Raw genomic sequence first — 25,598 nt, 5'->3', positions numbered from 1 at the left:
CAGAATGAGAGCCCCTGTTCTCCAAAATGGATTGTGGTCTGTGCGTAAAAGCCGGAAGCCACACCCTTTACCTTCCTTCTTTTGACGCCACTCTCTTGGTCTGGGTGACGCCGCTCCCTGCAGTCCCTCCGCAATATCTTCAGTTTGTGGACGCTGCTAAAATTCCCTCTTGGAAACTTGGCCCAGAGGGACCCAGGTCACCCAGTATTTTGCACAGAAGTCTGAAACCTCTGCCTTGATGACATCAGTGCAAGCATCCCTCTCACCTGGGACATGAGCGTCACTCTGAGGCCTTCGTTTCTCACTTGTCCTCCTCATCATGTAGTTAGCACGGGAGGGTCCTCACTCTCCTACTTGGCCTCCATTTCTGCACGCAGCCAACCCTCGTACCCCAGTGTCCTGGGTGCTGGGCACTTGGACTGTGTGGAGTTTCGGTCAAGGAAGGCCACGCTTGGTGCTTCCGTATGTGGGCCCCACGCTGCAGCATGCGGAGGCCTGAGTGTTTGGGTGGGGTGAGGAGGGAGGGATTTGCAGCCTTGTGATTCATCAGGAGGGGTTGCCGGCCTGGCAGGAGGCCCACGGCTCTCTCTGAGTATTTGCTGTTGTTCAGTTGTCCAGGAGCGTCGTGTGCACAGACCCATTGTTCAGACAGAGTGAAAATGAGTGAGGGGGGGGGGCTCATGCTGGTTTGTGAGTGAGGATAACTGGGGCTCTCCAGGGTGAGGCTGGAAGGTGATACCTTCTAGGGAATATCCCCTGGACCCTCACTTCTTGAAGGATGCATGAATGCTTGTCCCCTATGAAATACCACAGTGTTAGATGGGAGGCTTTTGTTTCTTGGTTTCTTTACAGGGTCCTCCTTCCATGGCGTGAGGAAAGGGCCCAGCACCACATCTGGGTCTGTTTGTGCTTGGAGCCTTGGGTTCTCTGGGTGTTGAAGGTTTGTCGGTGATATATTAGGATGCTAGGTACCAGGAAGGTGGGGTTCTCAGAGGCCACTCTTCTGCTTAGTATTCCTCCCTACTGCCTAGGACACAAAGTCCAAATTCCTTAGCACAGCTTTCAAGGCTCCTCACAGTTGCTCATTCTGAGGCCCCAGATTGGAATCCTGCTTCTCCACCGGGTGTGGGGCAGTGGGCAGAGAGAATATACTTAGTCTGGGGCAGGGGAGGCATTCAGGTGTCCTCTCAGTATCGAAAACCAGGTTTGGCTAGTGAGAGGCGCCTGCAGTTGGAGGGGCACCTGTGAAACCAGCTGGTGAGTATCTGAAGCATGTGAAGAGGCCCCAGCGGTTGTGGGACCACCCTGGGATCATAAAGAAACTCTCTGTAGGGAGAAAGTTGAGGGATCAGCCCTCCTTGGAAGTCTCCCAGGCTGTGAACAAAACTAAAATACTTCCAGAACCTCAGGCAATTGTCTGAAGGCACCTTGGACTTTTCCAGTTGACTCTACCCAGGAGGCTTAGAGGAGGCAGCAGCTGGCGTGAGCCACACCACCCTACAAGGCCTGTTTTCTATTTAGAAAGAATTTTAAGTTAGTTTTGTAAAAATGCATGCGATACCAAACTGCATGCCTGATGGGATTCTGCCTTTGCAGTCCACGTCTGCACACATATGCGGGTAAATGTTGGTGAGGAGGGCCTGGGGTGGGGGACCCAGATGTCATCGGCTGTTATCTGCAGGCTCCAGGAAGAAATCGGTTTGCGGGTGGGTTTTAACATTTGATCTCTAAGTGTTCTGTACTGCACAGGGGGGCGTGGAAATGCAGGGCCCTTTGGAAAGAGGACTGTCCTCCTGTTCATGCAGGAGCAGTTGTTTCCAGTCCCCGTCGCCCTGGGTGTGCAGACTGAGCTGGGGGAGAGCAACCTGGAGGAATGGCTCTTGGAGTCACCTTCTCTGACTCCTCCATTGGACATGTGAGGTCCTAGCGGGGGCTGAGCCCAGGGAGGGGCTGGGGGGCGTCTCTGGTTTCTGAGTCCAGCACTTTTTCTGCTCGAGTGGGGGTCTTCTGTCCTGTGCACCTTCCACAGCCCCAGCATGCATTAGTGAACTTCGGGGGGTTTTCAGTTCAGGTTCTGTGTATTTAGAGAAAACTCACGTGAGATGCTTTGCCAAGTGCCCTAATGGAACTTTAATTCAAAGTTGGAAACCACAGGGAGAGGCCAATTCCTAGCAACCTAGAAAGAAAGGCTCCAGATGGCCAGGTTTAGGCAGGTCTTTGAATAATAAAAGTTGTAATCATTTATTGAACACTTGCTGCATGCCTCACATCGTGCTGGCTCTTGGAGGTGGGTGAAACTGCCCTGCTGCCGAGGGGTAGGGATGGGGGTGGGGGTGGTGCCTTATTAACCCTGTTGTCACCCCATTGCCCCCGTTCCTGCTTTTTATTTTCTTCATGATTTTCTGCCCTTTGTAAAGTTTTTTGTTACACATTTTCCACTTCGTAATCAAAGAATGGCAATAACTGTTACAATTCAGGGCTCAGATTTAAGTACTGGAGACTACCTAATTTTGCTGTTAAAGGAGGCTTTAAATGATCAAAGTCACCTCTTCAGCTTCCTGCCACCTTAGTCACTGCCAGCATGGCCTTCCCGTCACTGAAGGGCCCCGGAAGTGCATGCTCCATCCAGATGTCAGAGTGGAGAACCACACAGTCCATTTAGTGGGACCATGGTTGCCTCATCCCTGACGTCCAGAGGACTGACCGTGGACCACCCACCCACCCCCAGTTCCTAGAACCGCTGACTCACTCCTGTTTCCGTGGAGAATGAGGCGTTGGAGGGAGGGGACAAGTCATGCTCTCAGGTTCAAGATTTCGTTTAGATGTTTTTAAAAAAATATAAGATATCCTTATGTTATATTCATAATATACAAAGAGCTTTTATATATCACTAAGGGAAAAAGTCACGTCCTAAATAGCAAAGGGCGTGGATGTTTTACCGTAAAAGTAAATGTGTAGATGGCCAGTGTAAACCGCTCTGAAAGGAAGTGATCCAAAAGGTAGGTCAGAATAGCGAAGAGATAGCAGTTTGTAATGACCAGGTTAGCAAACACTGGCGTGATGCCTGTTCATTAAATTGGGTCAATAATGATGCATCCATCTATATTAATAATAGGCCTAGTTTTAAAAAATCGGGTTTTCTTTGACCACCTAATTGGGTGGGGTAAGTGCTTATGACATTAACAAAATGCAGTGACTAAGTTTCCCTTTTACTTTGCTGTGCTGTAAAATACGAAAGTGCTTTCAACTGAATGGTAAATGCCGGGTTAAGGCCTCGGATTGGTGAAGCTTTCCAGATCTTTGAGACAAAGCGTTACTTCTGGGCTGCAGGTGGAGGAAGGCCTGGTCTGGACTCCCCGAAGTAGACAAATGGGAAAACTTGCTGTGGGCCTGCTCCCCATTCTCGTCTGTAAATTAGGGGTGCTTGTGTCTACCTCAGAAGACCCCCCCTTGGGGGTTCAGGGACAGACAGCACGAAAGCACCCCCTCTCTGAGCCTCAGGCCAGACAGCTACCGCCACCCACACCGCCTGGGGCCGGCTGCCCATCCTCATCCTCCGCACACCCCGCAGGAGTGTGCCGTTCTCACCCTCGTCTCATGAACACGTCAGTTCCACAGAAGAGTTTCGGTTTTCACAAATTGATGGCCTACTCCCACCTCTCACTGTCATTGTCCACCCACCCACCCAGCTTGGCTGGTGGACTCTGATAAAGTCGGGACTAATTGGAGGAGGGCACCTCTGCTTTGTAAAGATGTCCGATGTCCTTTAAATTTTTGTATACAGGGGTGGGCAAATGTAGGGTTATGTATCCACTTTTGTTGGTTTAATTGCCCGCCATCACTACTTAAAACATAAATCATAAGTGAGGATATGAAATAATAACAATAATGATGATAAGCAAGACAAATAATATAATGATTAATAAACAAATAATAGTATAAGAATAAACTTACATACTTACAACTGTGAACATACTTTTCCCCAACCCTGTATATAAGATTGTTTTTCTTTTGGGAAGGAGGTGACTTTTATAAATGGTCTGAAGTTTGGAGGGATAAGTAGATAAAAGTAAGCAAGAAAACTTCTATTAAGGATTGAAGGAGACAGTAAAACACACTGTAAAACCAGTCGTTGGAACGGAGTCTTAGAGACATAGGACAGAATGAAAATGCCCAGAAATAGACCTTGGTAAGAATTTTGTCTGCTTTCAGATGGGTTGGGAGGACTCACGGACATGGACAACAGTGTGGTGATTGTGGGGGGGGAGGGGGACATTATGGGGACAAATGGTAATGGAAAAATACAATTAAAAATACTAGGGGAAAAAAAGATGAGTAGGGGAAAATCATACTGAGGTCATTGGCTGTTTGAGGAGTAAAACCCATATTCTTTACCAAAATGACATCCTGAAGGATTAAAGAGTTCAATATAAAACCAGTCTCTTGAAAGAACTTGAAGGTGAATAGTTGCCTCACCCTGATGTTTTTTAAACTTTTCTGCTCCTGCTTCTGAGGAGTAATTGTTGGCTATAAATCACAAAAAGTTGCATTTTCACTGAGCCGCCAACCACAGACAGACAGTGCAGCTAATGGAGAACCTGGCGTGGCCCCCAGGCGGCCCTCCTCCCAGAGGACACTGGGCAGCGAGGCTTCTCCTCCTTCTGGGTGGTGCTGTGGCCTCAAACCCGCGGAGGGGAAGAGCTGATCTGTGACGTGTGGGATGCTTACGACACATTACAGCAGCGATTTTCAGCCTGTGCACCGCAGGGAGTTTTAAAACAGGCAATATCTGACTATTTGGTTGGGACACTGACCTCTTTTCTCTTAGGTGGTTAAGTAAAAAAATGACAACAGCCAACACAACAATAACCGTCTGGTGTGAATGAATCAAAATTATACCTTTTTCTTTTGTCAGATGGTAAAAAATATATCTTCGGTGAGCCGCAGAATTTTAGTAATTAGTTTGTGTGTGCCATGAGATGAAAAGGGTTGGCGATGGCCGCATTGCGGGAGGGTTGGCAGAATCTCTTTGGTGACAGAGAGCGTTGCTTTTCTGTAGGCAGACGGATTTTGAAATGTTGGGCCTGAATGGTCAGCCCAGCCCCACTCCAGTCTCTCTATGTAGGGTCTGTTAAGAACACCTACTGTGTGCCCATACTGAGTCCTCCTTGCTTCCAGATGACTGAGCTTTCCTGGTTTACAAAACAGGCTCCCTTAATCCTCTGCAAGCCTAATGACCAGGTGGGACACTAGCCACTCCCACTTTTTACAGGCATCTCATGCAGAAAGGCCTGTCGGCCTGCCCGCAGTCGTCTCCTGCCATAGGGGCACCAGCCCTTGAGCCCAGACGTGTCGGTTCCCACGGGGACCTGTTCATTCTGCGGCACGCATCGTGGTCATGGAATTCACACGTAGCTTCATTTCCTTCCATCAAGAGTTGGAAGTCAGGAGTTGTGGCTCCTGTTTTTGGCTGAGGAAAGGGAAGAAGTGACCCCTTCAGGGCGGCAATAGAGCAGGCTGCATTCAGGAGAGAAGAGGAGGCTGTTTCTGACCCCCGTGGCTCACACTTGTCTCGCAGCACCAGTCAGACCCCCTGGGAGGCAGTTAGTGATTCAGTTTCGAATTCTCAGCCCTGGTGGCACTTGGCCGCTCCCCCCCCCCCCCCCCGCCTGAGTCGGTGGGGGGGAGCAGGGCACAGGCCCAGGCAGGGTGGTCGGCCCGCGCCTTCCTGAGCAGCCTGCCCCTGCCTGTGCGAGCACAGGGCCAGGCACAGACACGCCGACCACACGAACAGGTGGGGCGCAGATTGTCTGGAAGGAGGCCAGGCTGAAGCGAGCAACGTCTGTTCACCCCTGGGAGGCATTTGTTGAAGCAGATGTACCAGGTAAATGCCAGAATAGCAGCGTTTAAAAGGAAAAGTAATGACCCCCCTCACCCCCACATTGTGTGGCCTACCTCCTGTCCTATGGCACCCAGGACCCTGACGGGACCAAAAACACACCTGCCCTCCCTCATTGTCTCCAGGGACATTTCCCAGCTGGGCTGTCTGTTTATTCATCAAGTTGTAGATATTTATTGGTCTTCGGCTCCGTATAGCATGCCAGCCTCCTAGAGAGGGGGTACACAACGTTTACGAAGCACGGAGCTTGCCCTGAAGGAACTTCACAAAGCAGCTGGGTGGGTGAGGCAGGGCCTCCGTACATTGAACAGCTGCTGCGAGTCGGCCACCCACTGCATCTCTGCAGAGCATGTGCAAGGCGGTGGGCACTCTCCCATTTCAGAGATGAGGAAATGGAGGCTCAGAGTCCATTCCTCGTGTGCCTAGGAAGTGACACCTGGAAAGTCGGCATTGAGAAGGGTCTGCGGAGGACCCAGGCAGACAGGGAGGGGCGGTGCTGGCAGTTGGAACTGTGTGTCTCATTGTGGGTGCAGCCTCACTCACTCGTCACCTTCCTGTCTCCACAGAGTGCAGCAGCCGCCCCGAGCCCAGTGCTTGGCAACATTCCCCCCAACGATGGGATGCCCGGAGGCCCCATCCCCCCGGGTTTCTTTCAGGTACGTGCTCCTCGGTTGGTCCTGTGGTCCTTTCACTCCAGGCCATCCTCCGGCAGGTGGGAGGGAGGGAGAGAGAGGGGGAGAGGAGTAAGTCGTAGCTCAGTTTGCCATGGTCTAAATACCGTTGCTTTATGCTCGTCAAAGCCCTTCTCTTCCCATCCCTTTTCCCACCCCATCCAAAAACCGAGGCAGGGAGAAAAGAGATGGAGAGCAGACACCTCCTGCATGTGCTGGAGTTTGTTTGCTTCACACCCGCTTCGCAGTCACGGCACAGCTGCCCCTGGTCAGGCAGGCGGCGGGGCTACATCCAAGTCCACGTGGAGCTGTCTTTTAATAGAGGCTTTCTTTCTTTTTTTTTTCTTTAACAAGTAAGCTGTTCTTTGTTTCTGTTGTGTTGCTGCTGTCGTTGTCATTGTTTACTTTGCCTGTCCAAACTACAAACCTTAGGCATAATCCAAAAAACCCCAGAAAACCCACCATCCTGGCAGGTCTCGGAACCCTTTCCCTCTGGTTAACCACTTGATTCTTTCCGAGTGCGATCACAGACGGCACCCCATGAGCGTCTGTGCCCGCGCTCTGCCCCGCCAAAGCAGGAGCAGATCCCATACTGGTCGAGAGCCTGGCCTTTTCCAAAGGACACTTTGTTGGGCTCTCAGGGGCTTGCTATGTTGTCAGGGTTGGGTGCGGCTGCCACCCACTCTGCGCCTCCTCCTCCATCTGGTCCATCCCCTCTGGGGGACTCATTTAAACAAGATTGAGACGGCGTGCAGGGCTGGAAGGAACTCGATGATGAAGCTCGAATGGAACATCCCATTCTTTCAAACCTGTTTGCCGCTGGGTTTGAGAATCTGCCTGGGGTCCCTAGGCCCTTTGCCAGGTTAACACTTCCAGATAAGAATATGGAAGGAGTGGTTGGGAAAGAAGGCAAAGATTTTGGGATGGGGGAAGCCCAAGAATTGTAAAATGTGACCAGTGAGGCAGAGTCCAAGGACACTGGTGCTTGGTGGAAGCCAGAATTCCACACCTCGTGTGTTCAGCAGGGAGCCGTGGGGGGCTCCCTGGTCTGGAGGCGTCTGAGCAGAGATAGGAAGAACACCTCCACAGGGGTGTCAAGGGTGGGAGGTGACCTGGAAGATACTGTGCTTTGCAAGATTTTACATTTTGGAGTTAACTCCCAGGAGAGGAGGGTCAGGACAGGCTGCTCAGCAAATGAGGGAGTGCGTAAAACATGGGTGTTCCCTGAAAGCAGAAGCAGCATGTAGCCCAGCAAGGTGGCAGTAAGCAGAGTGAGAGGGACCCAGGGTGGCGGCTGAAGGCTTTGGACGGCCACCCATGGTAAGCATGTTCTTGGCACACTGTCCATGGGGGTCTTGTCCTAGGAGTGGAAATCAGTGTGTGGGCTTCAGGTTAGACCAGAGCAGGCATAGGCTAGGGCTCAGCTTGGGGGTGAGGCCACAGGCATCAAGGAAGAGGGGCCAGACTTCAGAGAGAGTAAGACGTTTAAATCCTTAGAAACCCATGGATCCAAGAAAGACAGGGTGGACTCTACCTTTCTGCCAGAGGGGGGATTCCTCAGAGACTACTTTCTGAGATGGTCATCTGTCCTGCGGGGCAGCCGTCTTCTGGCCATTATACCCAGGGCATTCTACCCCCAGCTGGTGCTTTTCCCCATGGGTGTTTTATCTGCGGGGACTTCTTTCTGATGATGCCACGGGTGCCCAAGATAGAATTCAGATGTGGCTGTCCTGCCTGCTGCACAGAGCCCACCCAGGTCCCAGGCTCCACCTGTGCACATCCCTACCGAGGCTGCCTGCTGCCATCTGGGGGCCCAGTGCAGATGGCGGGAAGAGGCAGACAATAGGCAGCTATACTTTTAAAAATAGACCATTAACTTCTATTTTGGCCTGAGTCTGGGGCAAGGCAAGGTCTGCCTGATAAGTGGGCAGCTCCCTACTTCCTGCTTTGGTATAATTGTTCATGGTTAAGGCTTAATTCCAGACATACTTCTTGGGCCCTCCCCTGTGACGTTCAGGGGTGTGTGGTCAGAAAGTCCAGGCCGATTCCTGTCCTTATTTAGCTCCCACCAGCCACCATCACACAGAGATGACTTTTGGATCCTCTTGACTTGAGGTCTTCTCTGGCCCCTGTCAGGGTAAACCATGAAGAGCTGACTGGTTTTTTGAAAAGGGACCTGTGTGCCATGGCTTCTCTGCTTCCTGGCTGACTTTGGTGGACACCCCACCCCTCTTCCCAGGGCATCGTTCCCCCGTCAGTCAGATGAAGGTGGAAGGGGTCTTTCCTGGCTCTGCTGCTGAGTCACTGGGGCTGGGTCCTGCTACAGTGAAAGGGTGTCTTCCTGGCAGGAGTCGGTGGCTTCCCATTTCCAAAGCGGGCCATACAGTAGGAGTATTAGCTATCGATTGTCGACCCTGTCCCTTGCTCATCTTGTAGATGGCGACTACTCTGATATTGGAAGGGAGGTAGAGATGGTATCGAGGGTTTTATCTGCTGCCAGCATTTGCACTTCCCCTGCTTGGCCATGGCCTGGCGGGTGCAGCTCTGCTGTAGGAGGGTCTTTGCACTGGGGAGCCAGCCGGGGTTGGCTGAGCAGCTTTGGCCAGGCCTAGTCCCAAAGTGGCCAGCCCAGTTTTCAGGTCAGCACTCCACCTCCAGTCAGTGCTAAATTTAGAAGCCAACGAGCCTTTCCAGGGTGGGTGGGAGGGAGCAGCCGTCCACCCCCCATTCTGGCCCCTCAGGAAGCAACACAGGGGACTCCCTTCCTTAGGCCTCTGGCTGCCAGGCTGTGAGGCCGCTCCCGGGGTCAGAAGGTCTGGCCTTCTGTTTGTTCTGTTCACTCGGTGTTTGGGTTTCTGAGGTGGATGGTGCCTGCCTGGTCCTACGGCACGCGATTGTGTGTGGCAGCAGCAGGTTTGAGGGCTGACAGGAAGGTGGTTTGGGATCCGGCTGTGTTCACTGTGTGGGGCTCTCGGGGGTCATGGCAGAACGTAGCAAGGGCATTGTAACTGTGTATTCCTTGTGAAAAGATTGCCTTAACCTGGTATCCCCAGAACCTGGTGTGCGCTGGGACCCCCGGAGTTTATTTGTGTCACTTACATTATTATCAGGAGTAGAGCCGAACCAGCCCCAAAGCTCTAGATCTGACCAGGCTTGGAGCGACTGGGATGGGGTTCTGGAAGCCAGTGGGGAGCAGAAAACTACAGCTAGGGGATGCCTCCTTTAGTGCCCCTCTGCTAACACACTTGCCGAGTGACCTTGGGCAAGTCACTCCCCATCTCTGGGCTCAGTTTCCTCACCAGTAGATGAAACTGGGCAGACCAGATGATCTCTCGGGAGCCTTCCAACTTGGATTTTCTGCCTTGGGTCCAGATGGATTTCACATAATCAAGCAGTGGCATTTTTTCATGCGTCTTAAGTCAGTTGGGCTGCACATCTGGCAAACTCGCCTTGGCCTTGGCTTTGACCAGGCCCACTGGTCTGGGTGGGTCCCCAGCTCCTTGGCCCTAAGGTAGTTGTAAGGGAGGCACTGCCTAATGAGGATTTCTAGGTCCAGAGCTGGGGAATTGTGGGAGGACAGGGGTCATGGAGAAGGGAGCATTGGGTACAGGCTGTTTTTGTTCTTGTTTTGTTTTAAATTCCAATAATTGTTTTCAGTTATGTAGTGTTTTTAGACATGCAGCTACTTCTGGTCACAGTAGTTTGTGCCAGGGAGGCATGGCTGACTGGGAAAGTGAGACTCAGGAAGGCGGCCTGCCTAAAGTCACCAGCCCGGGCATGAGGAGAGTCCCGACCCAGGCGTCCTGGGTCCTGCTCCTGGAGCGCCAGTGCAGACCCGGGTCTGCTTGTCTACAGGAAGAAGGGTCGCTGGCGAATAGGGGAGAATGAACGAGGAGAAAGAATCTCTAGCCATCTTCCCTCGGAAGTGGCCAGTGTTTCCATTCAGATCCCAGCTGTGATTGTTCAGCGGCGGCTACTAAAAACACAGTTGAGAATGATTCTGAAGCTTGACCCAGGCCTAACAGATACTGGCTGGCCAGGTCTACCATGAACGTGGGTACGTCGTAAATGGTAGTTCATGTCCCACGCATTTTTCATCCCCGATCTAGTCCAGACTTCTCATCCATAGATGTAGAATGAAGGCCCAGAGGCAGATGGGACTGTGGTTTGTGACACTCAATGGCCACCTCTGACGTGACAGCACAGGGCTTGGCTCTAGCCCAGAACTGAGTTAACTGTGATCTGCCCATATGATGTGCCCACAGGAGCACCTAGCCCACCAGAGAGACTGACAGGTAGACCCATGCCGGCCCTGTAGCAGGAAGTGAGAGACCTGTCTGCCCAGACAGGAGATAGGGAGGGCTTCCTGGTAGCAGCACAGCCCTGGCTGGGATGGTGTCCAGAATGAGGCGGTGCCCAGTGGGGGGGTCGAAGCTGGAGCAGTTGCCAGAATTCGTAGATGGATCCTGTTGGTGCGTGTGGGCTTGGTCTGGGGGGCAGAGGGCAGTGCTGGAGTGCCCTGGTCTGGAGAGCACCTCGGCCGGGTCTGCATTCCAGCGAAGTTGCTCTGCAGCAGCTCCGTTGGCTGTGCGGGGGCGAGGATCTGGGTGCTGAGCACACTGGTGCACACTGGCACTGCAGAGACCCAGTGGGGGCGTAGGGCTGAAGACCTGTGCCTCCTCTGGAAAGACAGCCCTGGGGCACCCAGCTCTCTTTGCCCAAAGCTCAGTCCATCCTGCTCTAAACACGTTTTCTCCCACGATGGGCAGGGGGAGGTGGGGCTGACGTGTCTCCCAGTCCAGTGAGCCCCCGTTCCCACCAGCTAAGCCCATCTACCTTGGAAAGACGTTGAAGTCTCCCTCCAGAGAGCCCTCCCATCAGTTACAGGGGGAGAGGAGAGGGAGCAGATGATGTGTATAGTGCAGGAGCCAGAGGAACGATCCAGAAAACAAAAGGGAGAGAGAAGCACACGTGATCTTGGACCTTTCCTAGTGAGTATAGGGAACACTTCTCACCTCCTGTAGAAGTAGCTGGGGTTTCTGTAGGAGAGAAGCAGCCTCGGGAGGGTTCTGAGGACACGCTGGACAGTCAGTTCTGCCCTGTAGGAACCTCTGTGAGGCTTCAGCCCTTAGGTCTCAGATCCTTGAGAGAAAAGACGAAGACCGATTTGTGTCTTTATAGGGAAGACAGATCTACCACTCGGCAGTTAACAATGAAGTAGTGAGCTCCTTGGCACTGATTGTAACCAAGCAGAGACTAGATGCCTAGCAGAGAACCTTAGGGACTGTGAGCCTTGGAGTGGGGTGCTGTGTTTCCAGGGAGGGTCAAAGCCCAGTGAATGAGAGCATGGCCAGTTCTGAGAGCTGGGCCCAGGACTGTCCATTTCCTGCCTTCCTCTCCAGTGGGAAGCAGGCAGCGGTAGCCAAGTGAGCCGACATTCCTTCTGCCAGAAAGCCGCTGCAACAGGAAAGACTTCTCTATGCTGACTAGGGCAAGTCTGGGACTTGGGAGACTTGGGAAGAATTTAACTGCCTTGTTTTTGTGTTTTCAAAGCCTGCTCCTAGGGAGGCTTTGATGGTTGGGGGTTCAGATCCCCTTTTGATTGATAGATGGTGAGGCTGGAATCAAAACCATGTGAGACCTGGCCAGGCTGGTCGATTATCCCTTAGCCCGTGGGCCAGGTGTGGTCTCTGAGGGCACAGTGACCTGCTCACCTCAGACCTGGTGAGCGCTGCCGGCTAAGGAAGCAGACGTGGACCTCACCATCTGGTGGAGGAGGCAGGCAGTGATGACATGGAGGGGTCAGTGTCATGGGGGCTGGCGAAAGAAGCAGCCAGCCTGGCCTGGGGCTGCCTGGGAAGACTGCCTCCAGGGGCTGGCATTGGAGCTGAGGCCTGAGCTGGAGGCAGTTGGGGGTAGAGTGGGCAGGATGCCAGAATGGGATGTGAAAAGGCAGTTTGGGATGGCAGGCGGCCTGGGTGTCTGGCTGCGGTGGTGGCCATGGGCGGTGGGGGCGGATTCAGGTGAGCCAGAATTACATGCACAAAAGACTTGAGCCTAAAGGCAGAGGAGAGCCGTGGAAGGGTCCTAAGAAGGGTGTGAGATGATCCCAGGAAGACCATCAGCGGCTGGAGGGGCCGGGGTCTCAGCAGGCTGGCCGTCGTGCAGGTGTGGCGTCCAGGCTGTGGTGCCCTCACGAGGGGGCCAGCCGCTGGGCGTAGCGGCCTGCGCTTCCCTGCCAGAGCCTGGCGGGCCCTCAGTGGATGTGGAAGCTGGGGAGGAAGCAGAGCCCGGAGAAGGCCGGGGTTCTGGTCGGCACCGGACCGGGCCGGCTAGGTCTGTGAGGTCGGAGCTGCCTTCTACCTGTCAGGCCCCCGCGTGGTCCCGTGGCTCTCCAGCCTCGCCCTCTCTGGCAGCCCCAGCCAGAGCTCTCAGGCCCGAAAGCGGAGCTGTCTGAACCCTTAAAGTTGTTGGTGGAACACTGTGCAGATTAGAAAAGGCATCCCCAGCCTTGGCCAGGTAGCTAGATAGCTCAGTTAGTTAGAGCATTCTCCCAATACACCAAGGTTTCGTTCAAGGCACATACAAGAAGCAACCAGTGAATACATAAGTGAGTAGAACAACAAATCTCTCTCTCTCTCTCTCAAAAATAAAGAAGAAAAGGCATCTCCTTTTCTGATTTCCATTGACCCTGTATCGTGGGCCAGAGAGTTAACATCATTTGCACTGTATAGATGAGAGGAAACTGAGGCTCAGATTGGCCGGAGTCACTCAGGGAAGATGGGACGAGGCTGTGATCTAGAGATTCTTGATGAACCCCATCTGTTGGGAAGCAGGCCCCGCCCCCGCTGGGCCCCACTCTCTGACCCCAGGCCCTTGTCCTCTCTGCCTCTCTATGGGCAGGGGGTCTGACAGATGCCTCAGCCTGTGTGTGTGAGAGGGGACAGAGGTGTGCTGTGTCAGGGGCAGGGGCAGAAGCAGCCCCTCCCCGCAGCCCCTAGACCCGCTGTCTGGCTCTAGACTGACAGAAGGCAGTGTCACCCCTGCTGAGAAGGATTAGAGAGGAGGCAGGGTGCCCCAACTGCCGTCCCCAGCCCCCGCCCCTGTTCCAGGCTGACTTGGCTCCTGAAGTGGCAGCGCCCTCCTCTGGTTAGTGTGATGAAACTGCAGGCAGGCTGTAAGCCTGAAGACCCCCGCCATGGGAGTTGGGCACCCTGGTTTGAGGCAAGCTGTGCTGTCAAACTGCTGTGTGTCTTTTGGAAGCCATATTCCCCTCTCTGGGCCTTAGTTTGCGCATATGTCCAGTGAGGGGCACTCAAGAAAACTTTCCAAACCACTGGTCCGGGCTGGTCCAGTCACACACCTCCTTACCCACGTCCCCCATGCCCCCCTGCCCCCGCCATTGGACCTCCCCCAACAAGTCCTGGTCTGCATGGAAAGGCCAGGAGAAGAGGGAGGAAAAGCCTTTTTTTTCTTGCCAGTGCCACCTCCACAAAGGGCAGGCTTTGCTCCCACCCTGCCCGGCAGCCAGCCTGGTGCCTAACGTCTGCCCAAGAGGCAGATGACCGGCACCGGGTTCCTAGCAACAGTGGACAAAAGGTTACTCCTGACGTGCCAGGCTGCCTCTGGCCCTTCATCCTCCCTTCTAAAAGGGCGGGGGGTGCGGCCTTGACTAGTGTGTATGCCTCTGTGCACGCGTGTGGGCCTGTTTGTGTCTGCACACACAAGACCCCCCCCCCCAAAAAAAAAAAACCCGTGAACTCCACATATCACTCCGTAACTCTCGCTGATGAAATGGAAAGTTGAACATAAATCAATGTCCGCCACCCTGTTAGCTATGCATCAGCAGTCAGTGCCTGGGAGATTTTCTTGGTAACAAAGCACCCAGCTACTTCACGGGCCTCGGCTGCCCCCTAACGCAGAGCCGGCCCCACACTAAGGAGCCCAGCGGGGGCTGCAGCCACCTCCTGGTTGCCTGCCTCTGCCTCCCTGCTTCCAAATCCTCTCCCACCCCCACCCCCAAGTCTTTACTCTCCATTGGGTGAAAGGAAGGGGAGCATCTTCAGAAGGACCCTTGGCCCTAGGAGGCCTGGGCCATGTTCTTGCCCTGCTCCCTGTGTCCCCAGAGACCCCAGCAGCCTCGGCCCCTCTCTGGGCCTCTCCTCCTGAGCTGTAAGCTGACTCCCGCATCTCTGACTTTTATGGATCTGATGCTCGAGGGTTGGTGCTAGCAGCTGCCTTCACCTCGAGTTTATTAGGAGCTTGGGCTAGTTGACCCTTTGCCCCTTTGGGCCTGGTTTTTACTTTGGGTTTCCCGTTAGAACTGAGTTTCCCCCTGTGCCTGGGAGTTCTTCCACTGGTTGTCGGTTGCTGGCCTGCCCCGCACTGGGGCTGTGTCTCACCCCCCACAGGGTCTTCCCACTGCCTGTGGTGGCAGGTGGGGGCTGTGTTTTTGGTTTGTCCATAGTTATCTAAAGAGGCTGCCCTCCTCTGCTTCTGTTGTCCCTGCCTTTTTTTGCAAATTATGCTGAGGCTTTTCTCCCTAAAAAAAAAAAAAAGGTTAAATTCCTCAGCTCTTGTAGCGAAAGAGGTTTGAGGAAGAAAATTCCAGAGGAATCCTGTAATAACATGCCTTGGCATTATGCAGATCAAGGTAGACCCCTAAATAAGATCACACCCCCCAGAAGGAAGGTGCCCTTCAAGGAGTCTGGGCGGGGTGAGGGCCAGGGGCTGGCCTCGGTCTGGTCAGGGAGTGTCGCAGCCCCGCGTGTGGCTGAGTGCTCCCCGTGAGGCTGCGTTCCAGGAGCTGGGGGTGCAGCAGGAAACCCACGGTGTGGGAGCCGGGCTCGTTCCCTGTATCGCCTAAATTAACTTCTTAGCTGACCTTTCCTGACAGGTTCCCTCTCCCAAAGGAAGCCCCTGGGCCCACACCCATGGGTGGCTTTGTGAACTTGTCTCCCAGAAAGTCCTGTCTCTCACCGAGTCCAAAATGGTGGGATAAGACTTGGTAAGAGCATGGCAGGGGTCACAGCCTCCATGAAGTGCAGGCGCCATGCTGGGTGCTGGGACCCCCAAGTGGCTCTTCTACCCGGGGGACACGTTAGTCCTGTGCGCAGTGCAGCGATGGGGCAGGAGGGTCCCCAGCTGGGGCAGAGGCCTCCTAAGGAGGTGACCTCTGAAGGAGGTGCTGTAACATGCAGTGGCTGTGATGGGGGCGGTGGAGCAGGACAGCCCCCTGCCACTTCCTGACGGTGTGTTCTGGGCACGCTTCCCGACCTCTCCGGGTACTGGTTTTCTCAGCTGTTTGGAGAAGCAGTTAGTTGCTCAGTGAATCGCAATGTCTCCTCGGAGCAGCTCTGACGAGGACTGCCTGACTATACATGTGAGTGCATACAGTGCCCAGCAGTGGTTTGCTGCTGCCGCCGAAAGACGGCCCGCTGGCTGCAGGGTCCGGGTTGTGTTGGTCAGTGGTTAGTGGCCAGCCCTTTGAGCTCCTGTGGGCCTGTTGGCAGCCCATCTGCCTCTGCGTCCTGTTTCTCTCCTGCCCTCTCTGTGGAGTCTCTCGCTCCTTCCTTGTGGCCCTGGGATTGCCGTAGGGGTCGCCTGGAGAAAGTCAGCTAACCTGTCTGAGTCCCAGTTGTTTCACCTGGCGGTCGGGGCTGAAGAAAGCCCTGAGCTTTCAGAGCAGCTGTGAGGATGCCATGGAATGATGCCTCTGAAACCCTGCTTGGCGCCTGGTGCAGGAGACACTCAGGATCCTGGGTTGTGGGCACAGCAGGTGTGTCCCGAGGCTGTTCTTTTCTGCAGGCTAGAGGCCAGGTGGAGCTGGGTCTTCCAGCTCTTTCAGGAGCAAGGGCCGCTGTGGGTTTCCTCTGTGGGTGGCAGCGATGTGTGGGAAGAGGGTCTGTTCTCAAGATGCACAGGCTTTTTAGTGCTTACTCCTCCGATTTGACTGACATATTGGCACCTGCTAGGTACAGGCCCTACTTAGCTCTTTAACATGTGGCCTCACTTAATGACCTTGATTCCTTGGTCTACCCAACGGGAGCCAGTGCTGGCAGGGAAGCTGGCTGTGTGTCCAGAAGCCTGGGATTCTGGTCCTACCAGAAGCAGGCTTGTTAATGTGAGCCTGATAGAAACCCGCTCACCCACACAGGGACCTGGGTCTTGGCCTGTATTCCTGACTCTTGTCAGTAGAGAGTGTCAACTGAGTGTCACTTATTTGAGTTTCAGTTTCCCCACCTGTGAAATGGGAGCAGCTCCTCCTGCTTCACCAGCCTGGTGGGAATGAAAGGCCGATTGGAAATCTGCACCAGGACTCCTCCTTCTCGGGGGCTGGTGGGTGTGGAGCGGACTGTAGCCTGGGCTAACCACAGGTCAGTGGGATAGCGAGTTCCCCTCCGTCAGGTGCTCTTCTGGCCAGTGGTGTCCCTTCATTAAAAAAAGCAAATTCCAGTTCTTGGTAAGACAGGTCTTTGTGCTCTAGCACCTGCCACCCTTGCCTAGTTGCCGCTGCCTGGGACCGGGGCCAGAGCCGTCGCCCTCGAACCCGGTCTCTGCCCCCCACAGCATGTCTGTCTGCATGGCCTCATCTCTGGGCTGCAGAATCGCCCCCTTTCCTTCTTGAAGGCTCTTCAGTCTCAAGTGAGTTTTTATTCAAGAAGACTTCAGCAAGGTTTTCCCTCATCCATCCCCAAGGGTCTTAATAGATATGTCCCAGTTGTGGATCTGATTATGTGCCCCTCTGGTTACGTGGTGGCCGATTTGGGGAAGGTTGTTGTGGAGTCGTGGCAGGGGTCTCAGAGTTTGGAGAGCTGCAGTCTGTTCTGGGCCAGTGGCTTCACCAGCTAGGACTCGGTCTTTCCAGCTCTAAAGTGCAACAGCGTCAGCAGGAGTGGGCATGGGAGGCGCAGCATAAGCAGAAGAAACTGGCCCCTTCTCTGAGGCATCAAGGGCTTTGGGGGTCGAAGAAAGAAGGGACCACTCAAAGGGCCAGGCAGCCCCCACAGAGCTTGCTGAAGAGCACCCAGCATCAGGAGGGCCCTTGAGGGGCTCCCAGTGAGGGTCATTCTTTCAGCCTGGCATGGCCCAGGTTAGGACGGGTGACGTGTGTTGGTGGGCATTGGGGTAGCTCCCTGAGAATGGAGTAATAGTGAGGTTTAGTCGAAGAAAGAGGGGGTTCTGTGAGGCGGGGAGGACCACAAGGCACAGCTTGGTGTATCAGTATCCTTGCCTGGGAGAGGGCCAGTGCTCCAGCAAGTCCTGTGGCTCTCTGTGCAGCGGCGGGCAGCCCGTTTTACAGGAGAGGTGAGTGAGTTTGGGGGGCTCCAGGCCACTTCTGGCCCAGGGGTCTGGGGCTTTTTCAACGTCTCCCACCACACAGCTGCCCTTCGTGTTCCTCTGAGGCTTTATCGCCCTGGGCCCAGGTAGCAGGGCAGGCCTCCTAAACCGGTTTTTCCCCGGAGTCCTGGGATTCCTCATCCCCTCCCGTTGATTCTCTTCACCTGAGGAAGGAAGATGAGATCTTGGGCCGTTCCCCAAGTTTCTCCGGGAGGAGGCAGCCTGAGAAACCACCCAGTTACTCAGGCAGCTGCAGAACTAAAGGGGAGAGAGCCTTGGTGCACACGAGGGGCCGAATTCTGGCCCCCTGCATTTGTGGCTGCCAGAGCCCTGCGCGCCCCTTGCTAGTGGAATTTAATGATTTTCTAGTTGTTGGAATTGTCTGTTGGGACACCAGGGGGTAACTTAGGAAGGGGGTGCGCGCGCCTGTGTCTGGAGAGAGTAAAGTGGAGCGGGATCCTCTGGGTGGACGAGGCAGCGCCTTTTTAGTATGCGCCTCGCCACCTCTGTGCTGTCGTGATTCACGGCAGAGGCTGGTGGGCAGGAGCGGAGCACGTCTGTGCAGCACCATCTATTTTCGCCATAAAAGACCATCTTTGGGGGGCGGGGCAGATGATTTGATTCTCTTGGCAAGGTAGCTGTCCTCCCTACATGTTGAGTCCTGGGTTCGTCTCTACATCCCCACTCACCTGCAGAGCGGTCGGTCTTGACCGCCATGGAGGGTGGGGAGGAAGAGGTGTGCTGTCTGGATCTGCATCCTGGCTAGAAACCTACGCTGTTGGGACTTGGTGTTGGAAACCCTCAGCTGGTCATTTGATTCCAGCTCCTTTGCTAACATTTAGGAGGGCTAGCTGCTCGGGCCGGGAGTGCGGCTCAGTGGGGAGCAGGAGGGACAGAAGGGGACATTCACAGACAAGCTCTAACAAGTTTCCTCACTCGGTAGCCAGCAAGAGATGGGAATTAGCACCCTAGACAGCTATGAATTCGGCATTTTCCAGTGGCCGTAAGTCTTGATTTCTAATTTGAGAGAGGGCAAATAAACATTTTTGAAAAGAAACAGTGGATGCGTGACTCCCAAGTCGGTATAGGTCTGATCACCATTCCTTTGTACAAGCCACCCAAGGTTACTGCCCCTGCTCCATGGCCTGCCAGGGCCAGCCCCAGGGTCACCATCTTGTGGGCAAGGCCCTCCAGCACCACAGCCCTCTGCCCACCCCTTTCTCTGTCACTGGAGGCCCGTTTACCCTGCCCCCGGCGGCAGTTCTGTAATCGCCGCCTTCTCACTCCCTAGCACACCTGGTACCTGCCTCCGTGGGAGTGCTGCTACGGTTGTACTTACACCTTGGCTCTCCAGCCAGCCCGGGACTCTGGGGAGGGGCCAGAGCACTGCTGATTTGTGTGTCTTCAGCATTCATGCACACTCGGCCCGGGGCTCTGGTAGCTGGATGCACAGCCAGATGGACATGGGTTCTGCCCATGTGTTCTGGGTGTGAATGCTTTTCCTGTGTCCCTGAGAAGACTGCCCAGTTGTGTGGACACAGGCACATGCAGAGGAATCCCCCAGGAAGACCCAAAGAATTTAGCAGCTGGAGGCAAAATCACCTCTCCTATCTCCATCCCAACCACAGCCATTCAAGGTAGAGTCCCTGTGCTGAGATGGCCCAAGGGAATTCCTCTGTGATTTCATAACACAGGAGAAGGTCAGAGAGTGGGCACCTGCCGAGACATCTCAGGGCTGGAGTCAAGCCCCCAGAATGCTTTGTGCTAACAGGCGAGGAAGAGCTTCTTCCCTCAGAGCATTGTGGAAAGAAGGAAACTGGGGAGATGGTCAGTAAGGACATGCTCTGGGACTGGCCAGCTGGGCGTGAGTGCCAGTTTTTGTGCTGCTGATGATAAAGGGTTGTTTTGTTCAAGACTGGTGGCCAGGAAGACTGGGGCTCAGAGATGGGCCAACAGGACATGCCGGTAGCAAAACCAGACTCTGGTTTGCGGACCCTGGTACGGCCCTCGTTCTGCTTGTCCTCAATGGGATAAATCTTGGTTTCGATAAATAGTACCATGATGTCACTGGATTTCAGTCTTTGGTAAATGGGGTTAAATTTTGCTTGATTATATTGTTAGATGTGAGGTTAAGAATCAGAAAGTATAGAGGAACTGTTTTGGTTTTTTTCCCTCTTTAGTATTGAAAACCATTACCCAGTTCAAGTGTTAGCAAACTTTTCCTGTGAAGGGCCAAACAGTAAATATTTCGGGATTTGTGTGCCATCTGGTCTCTGTCGCAGCTACTGTGCAACTGTGCCATCATGTCCTGAAACCAGCCATGGATGACTGAGTGTGGCTGTGTTCCAATAAAACTTTATTTACAACCCTTGCTCGGTGACTCAGTTGGTTGCAGCATCGTCCCGTACACCAAAAGATTGTGGGCTCAGTCCCTGGCCAGCGTGTGTTCGGGAGGTAACCAGTGGATGTCTGTCTGTCTGTCTCTCTCTCTCTTCCTTCCCCAGCTTCCCCCCCCTTCCTCTCTCTCTCAAATCAATGAACATATCCTTGGGTGAGAATTAAAAAAAAAAACACCACTATTTACAAAAACAGGTGGAAGGCCAGATTTGGCCCAGAGCCATAGCTTGCTACCTCTTAACTGTAGTTCAGTGTGTGGCGGTGCTCATGTGTCCTTCACGCTGCAGCTGGCCCTTCCTCTACCCTGGCTTTGCAGTGTGGTGCAGGGAGCTGAGCCTGGACCTAGGGGTCCACATCTCCGGGCTCGGTCTTTCCTCCTGTGCACAAGGCTGGGGGAAGAGGAGAGGCATGGCATGTGGAAGAGATCCGCGTTAGGCCTTGGACACCGCCTGTCCTTTCATTGCCACGTTTCCTCCCTTTGTTTTAAAAACCACGGCCTGTTGATTCTGTGTCTTTTATCTTCTGTGGGACAAGCGTGCCTCATAACTGCTTGAGCCAAGTGTTTGTTGAGCGCCTCTTGGGGGCCCATCCCCAAAAGCCAAATTCACAAGTGTGCAGGACTCTGGCTCGCCCTAGCCGGCTGCCCAGCACTGTGCTGTCTCAGACAGGCACTGGGGAAGAGGGCTCAGCTGGAGCCTTTGCCCAGATGGAGAACAGTGAACCTTTTGCTGATCTTTGCTCAGAGTGATCCTCGGCGCCCACGAGGATTCCTGATGTTACCAGGGGATAGACATTTTGTACTGTCCTGCCCCCTCTAATTGGTGACTTTTCTACTGCTACCACCTGCCAGACTTCTCCCTGGCAAAACCCATTCCGCTTGTCCAGTGTCTGCAGACGGTTATGATCATTGTGGGTTCATCTCCAGGCAGCCAGGGGCCTGCTGACTGGGAGCTCCCTGGGGGTCATGCTAAAGCCCTGGAGGTTGCCGCCCAGTTGGCAGTGGCCCAGCCCAGCCCTTGGAGGACCTGCTGGGTGTGTGTCTGGCTTGCGTTGGGTGGGCATAAAGATGGCTCAGACTCCCTTGGCCCTCAGCTTCAACTCTGGCCTCCCCGCCACCCTCCACACAGAAACCCTGTCCCCTGAGGGAATGGATAGAAGCAGGATAGGAAGGTGACTGTCTGAGTCACTGCTGGGGCGTTCCCATGGTTGGAATAAGAAAATAACTTTTCCTTGGATGAGCTGCACGTTAAAGGGATGCAGAAGTACAAGCTCTTCCCTCCCTTCGCCCCACCTAGGTGGTCCGCTTCCCACTCCAGGGAGGCCGTGAGTGGCGCAGACAGAGGTGACGGATTCGGGTGTCGGCAGCGCACAGGCACACCTTGGACCTCTCCCCAGAATGGGTCTATAGCACTTTCCATCACCATTCGTGTCCAAGGAACAAATTGAATTGTCTGTTGTATGCCTTTTACCATGTATCTAATCAATGTAATTTTACATTCATTAAAGTGACACGCCCAACAGACGGATTACAGAGGCCACCGGTAATGCAAGTTATCCATCTCCCGCTGCCAGTTAAAACCCACCCCATCAGCCTTGGCAGACCAGTGGCTGGTGTCCCCAGGAGTTGGGAGGGCCAGGGGAGTGTGCAGTGTTTTGTCTCAGAGCAACTTGAAACCTCAAGTCCCCTTTCGCCAAAGACCTTCTGCAGAGATGAAAGGCAAATTCGGCCTAAATGGTAATGAAGCTGCCCTCTGTTTGGGCACCGTTGGGCAGTGTGCAGAGTCCTCTCCCAGCTTTCCTGCGAAGAAAGTATCTGCCAGACTCCTTTCCCACCTGACAGGCGAGAAGCCCGAGGCCCAGAGTAATAAGGCGGGGCTCCCACTCCAGTGCTTTGGCTTTCAAGGCCCATGCCCTCGCCCCTGGCTGTTGCCTGTCCTCGTCCTACTCTCTTCCAGGCTCGTCTCTGCCCCCAGAAAGCCTGGCACTCAGCTCTGTTTCTCTGAGGTTCTGAGATTTGTAGGCAGGGGAAAAGCAGCTTTGGGGAGTGTGGGGTGGCATTCGGTGAAGGAGCCGTGAGTTTTGGAAATAGTAAACTTAGCACATAGATTTTACTACTACTTCCAAAAAAGAATTGTCAGGGCCTTTTTTTTTTTTTTAAAGAGCTGTGCCCCCACCCCCACCCCATTACTCTATAACTTTTTCTGGTTCCTTGAATGCAAAGGTGTCACATGTACCCACACAGGGGCTGTTGACCATGGCTGTGGGTGTCTGCCTGTTGGCTGAGCGTAGTTGCCCTGTTTAGGCCCTGCCTTGACGTCCACGTGGGCTGCAAGGCCTTGTCGCTGTCCTTGAGGAGCCTGCAAGGTGCCCGCAGATAAGGCAGATTGTCCGACGTGGACGCCTCACATTCAGAGAGCGCCCAGATGAGTAGCAGGGCAGGCTCCACCGAGGAGGACGTAGAGGCTTTCAGTGGGCTGAAGAGGGTGTTCCCGGTAGGGCAAGTCCAGCTTCCGCTCTCCGTGGAAAATGGGCAGCGGGTGACGACTGGAGCGTGAGGCATGGGGGACCCTGGAAGACCGGGGAACCCTTCTGTATGCCTGCCACTGTCAGCTGGACTACTACCCCACAATATTTGTAGAACAAATATTTCCTTAAGAGGAAACTAGACCCGCAGTGTGTCCTGGAGGAGCTGTGGTTGGAAGCTAGGTCTGTGCAGCTGTGAAGCCTTCCCCATAATATACCGCAAGTCCACCTCTCGAAGGTGGCTTCTGGTGAAACACAGGGACTTAACCAGGTCGTGACCGGGAGGCACAGGTGGGTCCTGCTGACTGACGGTGCTGAAATGCTTTTCCAGAGACCTCAGATCTGCCGTGCGGTGAGAACGCTTGCTCCTCACCACGTCGGTGTGTTCGGCAAAGGCCCGTCCACGGAGCTGTGTATCCAGGCTGCAGGGTTTTAGCAGAATGGCCCAGTGTGCGCCTCGGGCTCCCCCATTACAGAGCTGCCCCAGAAGCTGTTAGATGTAACACACAACCCAGTGCCAAAATGACAGGAAAAAGAATAAAAAAGAAGTGCAGGAATAATGTATCTCCGGTTGGAGATCTTGGGAATGTCTCAGACAGAAGGGCAAGTCCATTAACAGGGTCTGGGGCAGGGTGAAGGCCCAGTGAGTGGGCACACTTTCTGCATCCTTTTTCTAGGCTCGCTAGAGAGATTTCCAGAGCTGGGTTCTCCTGCTCCCACCACTCCACCCCCTTGGCTCCAGGGAGGGTGACTTGCAGTGGAAAGAGTTCTGACTTCTGGGTTCTCATCCCAGCTTCTTAATGGCCTACATTCTGTGGCCACTTCATGCCTCAGTTTACTTGTCACCTTCTCTTGAGCTTGTTTGTCTCTGTATCTTCATCCTCCCCAATTGGTCTGGAAGCTTTCAGAGCCAAGACTGGCCTCATGCAGCTCAACACCCCTCCCCCACCCCCCCGCAGCATGGGCTGGCCATGGTTTGTGTGTGAGTGAGTGACTAGAGGTGCCCATAAGCCTTTCAGCCTCTGGTAGTTCTTCTCTGGTCCTTACATTTGGTACTGCTCACAGGCTTGTGGCACTATGACCAGCTGAGGTCCCAGGGGCTCTGGAACCATACTTTGCAGCCTGACTCTGCCATTTAATAGCCATGCAGCCCTGGGCAAGTGGCTTCACTTTCTAAGCCTCAGTTCCTTGTCTGTAGAAGGGAGCAGTGGGGAGCCCTTTCTGTGAGGGGTGGAGGATCACCTGAGCTAATGCAATGCAGGTCAGGGCCATGTTCGCCACGTGGGGTGTGCGGCTCCATTGTTACTACTCCAGCTGTCCCCATTTCACTGATCAGAGAGCACAGGTCCATCCAGTCAATGGCCGAGGCCTTTGAACCCAGGCCTTCCACGCCCTGATTCCTTATCTAAAAATGGGGAGTGGTTTCATGAAGAGAGTCCCAGGCTGGAGTTAGGAGTTGTGGCTCTGCCACCAGCTGCTCTCAGTGGCCTTGGATGTCACACCACTGCACTGGGCCTCTATTTTCTCCCGTGTAAGTGAAGAAAGGACATTGGGTAGCAGGATATTTCAGGGCCACCCAAAAAACAGGTGGCTGCCAGACAGGTGGTTCTTCCTAACCTTCTAGTGAGAAGCCCCCCCCCGTCTGTGCTGACATTCTCTGCCCTTCTGATGCATGCCCGTCCCCGCTCCCCTGTGGCATGCTGGGGGGTGTGATGGGATTTCCCGTCTGGGTGACCAGCTGGTCTGGGCCAGGGTACCCTTGCCCTCAGTATTCTGAACTCCACCTCCAAGTCAGAGGGGAGACTTCTGAGCTGCTGCTTCCTCTTCAGACTTACTAGCCCGCTCTGCACAGCTCCCACAGGCTGGGCTGGGGCCTCACTGACCAGTCATGCTCACTGCTCATCAGGCCTTTGTCTTGAGGCATCTGCATTGAGGCAGACTTGGGTCCTGTCCACTCATTCAGGGACCAGAGGCCGACAGGGAGCCTTGGAGGGAGACAGAGAGCCAGCCTCCTGAGCCTCAGAGGGTCCAAGCAACAGCTGAGCCCTCAGGTTCAAGTGTTGACCCTTCGTACGGACTGCCATCTGTCGGGCCCGTGGTGGGCACTTTGTTCATGTTTCCTAGTCAGTCACGGAGTCAGCCCCTGCTGACATTGCTGCGAGGAAGCGCTCCCTTCTTGCCAGGAGCTGGGGAACCGACAGAGGCCTTCTTGGCCCCTCTTGGCAACTGGACCTCACCCTTGAACCCCCCTCATCTGTTCTTTTTATTTTTCCTTTTTTAGGGGTTGGCTTCAAATTATCTTATTTTGTTTACATTGCACCCAAGTTTTATGGTACAAAAGACTTGCAGGTGCAAATATGTCCCGCCTTCATTAACTTCCCCTTCCTTTTTAATTTATGTGATTTCAATTTTCCTTCCCTGTACTGTTAATTAGGGGACCCTCTAATCAGTGCCATTATCACAGTGGTATTCATGTTTAGGAAAGCCGCTAAACAAATGCTTGCAAAATTGCTAAATGGCTAATTAATGTCTGTTAATTAAGAAAATTGCTCATGGTAACAAACCATGCCGTTGCTGGCAGCCGCTAGAAAGACACACACTTGTTGAAATTAGTAGCGTGGCAGGTATGGGAACATCTGCTGCACGGAGCTTTCCGGAAGTGAGCAGCCCCTGGCTTGGGGACACACTCCAGGCCTGTCCTTAGTGGCACCCCAGGGCTCCTGAATGGCTCCCTGGTTTTCTCTCTCACGTCTTCTCTGGATCTTCAC

The 25,598-nt window shown here is 54.0% G+C and overlaps 1 protein-coding gene across 5 annotated transcripts in view; it reads left to right on the top strand.

Annotated features, from left to right (window-relative positions):
* The window catches only part of SSBP3 (single stranded DNA binding protein 3), a 154,051-nt gene that overhangs the window by 104,665 nt on the left and 23,788 nt on the right, over window positions 1-25,598 (top strand). For all 5 annotated transcript variants that reach the window (XM_037161548.2, XM_037161576.2, XM_037161553.2 and 2 more), the window contains one exon: window positions 6,466-6,555. In XM_037161548.2, the coding sequence (XP_037017443.1) occupies window positions 6,466-6,555 (90 nt within the window). The remainder of the gene's footprint in view (window positions 1-6,465; window positions 6,556-25,598) is intronic.

Source organism: Artibeus jamaicensis, unplaced genomic scaffold, assembly GCF_021234435.1.
Source record: "Artibeus jamaicensis isolate MK-2021 breed Jamaican fruit bat unplaced genomic scaffold, CSHL_Jam_final scaffold_1019, whole genome shotgun sequence".
NCBI lineage: Eukaryota > Metazoa > Chordata > Mammalia > Chiroptera > Phyllostomidae > Artibeus > Artibeus jamaicensis.
This window is presented reverse-complemented; position numbering and strand designations above follow the sequence as displayed.